Source organism: Erigeron canadensis, chromosome 1, assembly GCF_010389155.1.
Source record: "Erigeron canadensis isolate Cc75 chromosome 1, C_canadensis_v1, whole genome shotgun sequence".
Lineage (NCBI taxonomy): Eukaryota > Viridiplantae > Streptophyta > Magnoliopsida > Asterales > Asteraceae > Erigeron > Erigeron canadensis.
Genome location: NC_057761.1, coordinates 47,114,809 through 47,120,961, shown reverse-complemented (window position 1 = coordinate 47,120,961; position 6,153 = coordinate 47,114,809). Strand labels below are relative to the sequence as shown.

The window sequence follows — 6,153 nt, the reverse complement described above, 5'->3', positions numbered from 1 at the left end:
ACATCCAATAGAAAGAAAAATATATTTTTTTTCTTTTTGGACTTCAATACACACGTTTCATCATTAAAACTAAGGAAAAAAAATTGTGGACAACAGCTAATTTTCACTACATGTTTTATTGCATATCGACTTTAGAAACTGCACTTAATGTTGAACATATTAATGCCGGGCTTGTCATGATGTGGTGAAGTGCGGTACCTGACTTCCTACATTTGTAAAACTTGTTGACATAAATCCTAAAAATATATGGGTCTAAATTCTTACCATTAGGTGTAATGTAATCCTGAAAACTGTGTTAGAGTGTTTGCGGTATGTTTACTAGGAAAAAAACACTAATTTCAATATGATTTTAATTTTCAATAGATGAAACTATAACGTTTTAGGTTTTATGCATCAATTTTTATTTCTTTAACCAATTTAACCCTTACAAGTCCAAAGTTTATGTACAAAATATATAGATTCGATATAAAATTGTGAGAAAAATCAAAATAGCAATAACCTATCGATTAATGTCCCACTGTGAATATTAAATTTTTATTTCAAAAAATAGTCACCTGCATACGATGTTGAACCTATCACTCACCGCCAAGTTTTCGATTTCATCAGACAATACTGATAATCCATTGATTTTTACTTGAGACCACAAGGAAACAAAAACATACTAGAACCCATATGGCTCGAGGTAATTGAACTTTTCAGGGGACATGCCTTATTGCACAAGGAAAGACTCAAAAAGCCCAACAGACATTTCTGAGTAGTTTATCATGGTATAAGACATTCCAATTCAAAATACTCCAAAATCATACTCGAGTATTCAACTAGCATAGAAAATACTTTATTGAACAAACACACCAGTGAGTATCGACACAAACCATAGTGTTGGGGATACGGATACATCAAATTATATAGATTCTCATGAAATATTCAAGAAAGCCTCGGTATTCCCAAGTATGGAGATCAGCAGACAATCAACCCTGCAATCCAATGATACCTGCAACAATTTCAACGTCGATGTAAAGAAGGCAAGTAATTTCTGTTTTTTGGTTGTCATTCAGGAGCATTTTTATGCTTCTCTTCAAAGTAAAAAGACCAAGTTTTATTTCCATATGTAGGACAAACTGCAAACATAAGTCAACTAGTTTTGTTCAAGTGAGAAGATACTTTATGCATTCAGTCTGGGTTGTGTTTAATCACAAACAAGCCAAATGGGTCAAATAAAGTTTAGCCGAAAGTGAAATGGTTCCAATGGATTTAAACAGGGTGAAATCTGCCCATTGTTAATGTTTAATTCAAAAAACTCACTTAGATCCCGTTACTCAGACTTTCAAATATGCTCCCAAGTTACGTGTGTTTTATCACAAACAGAAATGGGTCATATGGACAAAACTGGTCAAACAAGATGAAGGCATGGTTAATTGCATACAACCTCTTACCTCCTATATTGTTATATTTATCCATGAAGAATTAACTTGGATTAAAAGATAAAAGAGACAAAATGCATTTCAGGTCAACCCACCAGTTTTCCCCATACTAATAAGTTACCCATTTTTGCCACTCTTACTAAACAATTAAATTCTTAACATAAGTTCACTCTAGAAACGCCAATACCGTCAGTTTCTTATTTATAATTCTTCCAATTTTAGAGACGGATGTTGCCCATCAAAGAAAAAGGTAAATAAAAATATGAAAGGGATCACAAATTAGCTTACCACATGCAACTCTTCCACCAGCATTTCCAGTGGTTTTGCTGAGCTCATGGCCTCCTGAAAGAATAAGAGATAATTATCATAACAGGAACGAGGTAAACAATCACCAGACTATCAAGCTCTAAAATCAACATTGAAGTGCTAAACAAATCTAAAGTAGCCTCTGTAACGAATTAAATTCTTAAGATGGCCTTCCAAGATCATCAGAAGTTGAACCTACAGATTTCTACTTTTCTAGCGAGCGGCGAGTGAAGAACAAGCGCTACATGAGTTGAAATCTAAAAAGAATTATACCATGGATCTTAGCCCAGAGTGTGCCAAAAGTATTCATTTATAATCTTAACCATTTTGTATAAGTAAAATAAATATACTCTTTCGTTAACAAATAGTGTTTCAGAAAAAATAACACAAAGAATTAATACACATGCATACAGATACATACACAGACATGCATATAATGGTACAGAATAAAAATGAAGTTTACCCTTTCCAAGATCATCAGGATCAGCATGGACAACTACAGCCCTTCCAATGATGGATTGAGCTCCGATTAGAGGAATCTACATGCATTAACATATGTTAGATTTGTACAGCCAGAAATGTATATCAATGATAAGTTACGAAAAGCCCTGCAAGGAACCAACCTGCTTATCAACAATGGTGAATTTTGCAGTACCTGAAATGACATACACAAAAAAAGTTCATAGAAGTGAACATTAAAAGTTTTAATTTTAAAAAAAATTATTCATGGTCATGTGTCTTCTCATATAAGGTGATAAATAAATCCAAAGGTTAAAACTTGCTTACAGATACTACATACGTTTTATTTTCAATTCAAAGTTTTCTACCTGAATAAAGTAGGCAACCAATACATGTCCAATCGTTTTCTTTCTTTCACACACTAGACAGTTTCACATATTTGTCCCAATGGAACTTGAGCAACAAGCCATTGGTAAATGGCTCACCTCGAATACCGATAAGTCAAAGTCCCTTTGGTAATGCGATTCCAAACTAAAAAGGTCCCCGATTAATTTACTACGATGGTAAAAAAAACTCCAAACAGATTTCAAAAAACTACGTAAAAAGTCAAGCCTTACATTCTGTTAAGACCTAATGGTACCCACAGCTAGAGTTAAAAAGAAGAGTTGTCACATATAACATAATAATCACAACATCTATGACAAATGATTGAGTGAGTTTCCTGCTAAAATAGTGCATGATAAAGCTTGAATGAGAAACAATAGAGCATGAAAATTAATTTTATATAAAGCTTTTCACAGGATAAAATTCAAAACGCAGAATGTTGAAACTTAAAGTATGTGTACCGTCTTCACCGACTGTGACATTCCCAAGATCGCCAGCATGGCGATGCTCATCATCAGGAGCACCATGATCCTTTCCATGAGGATTATAATGAGGGCCTAGCATCAGATAATAGGTTTCAATAATTATTAAACGGCACCAAGCATAAAATGATACCAACTTAACAAATTCCATAAGGTACACATACCAGTTGACATGCATCCATTTGTTGTATCACCAAGTGCATGAACGTGGAAACCATGAAGTCCGGGTTTAAGGCCAGAAAGATCTCCATTAACAGTAGTGGGCGCACCTGCAACATCAATTAAGTAAGATAACTAATATAATCATAAACAGTCAGTGAAACGTCAATATGCAACTCAAATACTACCTTCTGCCTCTTGACTGAAGAGGATGGTGCCGCTAACACCTTCACTGCTGCTAAGGACTGCAACTGCCTTGACCATTTTTGTATGTGATCTAAACAATTGAATAACCAAATATTAAGCACCTACAACTTTCAGACCAACAATAATGTCAGACACCAAGTTCCTAACTGTAAACAATAAAATCACTTCTAGATGATTGACCCTATCTCAGCTCAACTGGTTTATGATTGTTAATATTGTGAAGAAAGAATGCATACAAGTAAGTTTTAATTACTTAAATGAAAACAAAAAAGACTAGTGAACATCTGTATGGTTTTGCACAATATTGAAAAAACACATGTCATTCTTAAAAGTTCCCATTGGCGAGTACACATACGAAAATGTAATATGAACACACAACTATGTTACTTGCGGTATTTAACTTGTGTGGTTGTGCGCTCACAACATTTTCGCATGTTACTACCACATAAAAATTGATTCCGGTCACATCCATTTTTCCGTAATGTTGCAAAACATTCATGATGTTCAACAACCCTTTTTTATTTCAATACCAAGACACGACTTTCCTTAAAGAACCCTAAAAATAAACTTAAAAATACTGAAGTTTTATATCTATAATACTATTATGTCCTATGTATTACTAACATAATTAACTTCTTAAATCCTGTGTATTACTAACATAAATTAACTTCTTAGCTCTAATCAAGCGAAGATTTTCCTAACAACCCAAAAAACCTTAGATACAATCTGATTCATTTCATCAATATTATAGATACATAAACAATCATATTATATATATATATATATGGATTTATCACTGTATGTATCAAATAGAAACATTTCAATCAAATTAAAAAACCAGATTAGACGATCATACACATAAAACAATGATCGGAATCAAAAATTATATATATATATATATATATATATATATATATATTATATGTATAAAAGATTATACCTCAGAACACCCCTGCAACTGTGTGTGTGTGTGAGAGAGAGAGAGAGAGAAATGAGAGCTGAATGAATATAGAGATAGGGCACGGCGATGTGTGTGTATGTATATATATAATTTTTATTTTTATTTTTATTTTTATTTTTGTAATAATTATCAATAGATACAGCAGGTCGCCATTTATGACTGGCCTGATCAACTTTCTACCACCTACCCCCGTTTACCACGCGCTTTTTGGAAAGTTTAGAGTGTATAAACAGGTGTCATCTTACTGTTAGTGCGTGCGGTGTACGCGGATATAGCATATATGGGTTTAGTTATACGGTGCCGTTATTCGTGATAGAATTGGGCCTGACTTTTGTTTTATTGTATTTTAACAGGCCAGATGGAAGAAAGAAACAAAGCCCATATGTATTCAGTGAAGGTAGAAAACTTTTATAGTTTACAACTTTACACTTTACACAAATGAGTTTGATATTATATTTTTATACGTAAGGCTATAGTCTTTAGAAGTAACTTTTGACAACAATATGTTTGTCTATGCTATGTTATTTTATTTTCATAAACTCTACCTAGAACAACTAACATTACTCCAAATCTCCTTTCTTTTGTCACAATGTAAGTATCTTTCACCGTTTCCAAAGACTATTTGAAACCAATACACGTTTTCATAAAAAGGGTGAGAATAAGCAAAAGCAAGGTGTCTTGATAACTAGTTTACATAAGAAGCAGAAGTTCAAAATCATTGGAACTTGCCATTTCATTATGTTTTAAAGTTTTAAGCGATTACTTAATACCACAGTAAGACGTGACAGATGCATGTTCTATATATAATAAGAGAACCATTTCATCTTGTTGACCTGGAAGTTTTTCTTTATTTACCCATTTAGTTTATTAATGAGCATTTTAAGTTGAATTTGAATATCAATATTGTGGCCTTGTGGGTTTAATCCCAAACCAAGTCATGAAGAAAAAAGTGATTAATTAGAAAATTTACCAGAAACATAATTGATTATGCCAATCATCTTAATGAGCTATTAAATTATCTCAATTAATCTTCACATAATGGTCAATGTCTACATCTTACCTCACCCATACTTTGCTTAAGAATAAGGTCTTGTTGATGTTGTTGTATGATGGTCAATGTCAATTGGTCATAACTCATAAGCCAATATGGGTCGATTTGGATTTCCATAAAGTTAACTCTTTTGAAGATAAAACAAAGTCCAAATTGAATAATTCATTAGTCAAATGGGCTTGGTTATGAATATATCTACAACTTACCTCACTCATACTTCATTTAAGGATAATGTCTTGTTGATGTTGTTGTATGATGATCAATGTCAATTGGTCATAACTCATAAGTTAATATGGGTCAATTTGGATTCCATAAAGTTAACTCTTTTGAAGATAAAACAAAGTCCAAATTGAATGATTCATTAGCCAAATGGGCTTGGTTATGAATATATTGGTTATGGGTTTGTTGTTCATACTAAGGCTTCGTTGACCATGAATAATTTTATTATAAGCATATGTCATGGTTGCTTAAAGACCTACAAGTTTGTGGATGGGTTAGTCTCGAATATTTCTACAAGTTTATTACTATTTTATTAAAATATGAGCTTTTTAGTCACAAATCCGATTAGGTTTTTATATTTGCTTCCGTTGTTTTATTATAGTTCTCTTTATTGAATATATAATCTAACATAATAATAAGAAGTTACAAAACTTCAAGATATTATAACTCTCAGATTGGACGAATTAGGTGAGTCTAAACGGTGTCGGCTTAAAGTTTTTGGGA

General features: G+C 32.7%; 1 protein-coding gene across 3 annotated transcripts; it reads right to left on the bottom strand.

Annotated features, from left to right (window-relative positions):
* Positions 1-813: 813 nt before the first annotated feature.
* On the bottom strand, positions 814-4,470 carry LOC122598604 (superoxide dismutase [Cu-Zn]). Of its 3 annotated transcripts, none has more exons than XM_043771208.1 (8): positions 4,359-4,470; positions 3,400-3,488; positions 3,217-3,321; positions 3,032-3,127; positions 2,351-2,382; positions 2,191-2,266; positions 1,710-1,763; positions 814-991 (listed from the first exon to the last, which is right to left on the bottom strand). In XM_043771208.1, exons 2-8 carry the CDS (start codon positions 3,473-3,475, stop codon positions 969-971), a joined length of 462 nt encoding a protein of 153 aa, XP_043627143.1. In that variant the 5' UTR covers positions 3,476-3,488; positions 4,359-4,470; the 3' UTR covers positions 814-968. The 3 variants fall into 3 exon arrangements, with proteins under 3 accessions (XP_043627143.1, XP_043627130.1, XP_043627136.1); XM_043771195.1 differs by having other exon boundaries at positions 3,400-3,525; positions 4,359-4,452; XM_043771201.1 differs by having other exon boundaries at positions 3,400-3,519; positions 4,359-4,420.
* Between the last annotated feature and the right edge of the window lie 1,683 nt (positions 4,471-6,153).

Excerpts from the sequence above, each read along its gene's own strand:
- LOC122598604 (XM_043771208.1), bottom strand. The coding sequence starts at position 3,475 with ATGGTCAAGGCAGTTGCAGTCCTTAGCAGCAGTGAAGGTGTTAGCGGC. Across the intron at positions 3,128-3,216 it reads AAATGGATGCATGTCAACTG|GCCCTCATTATAATCCTCAT; the intron begins GTATGTGTACCT and ends ATCTGATGCTAG. Across the intron at positions 992-1,709 it reads TGGTGGAAGAGTTGCATGTG|GTATCATTGGATTGCAGGGT; the intron begins GTAAGCTAATTT and ends AAATTGTTGCAG.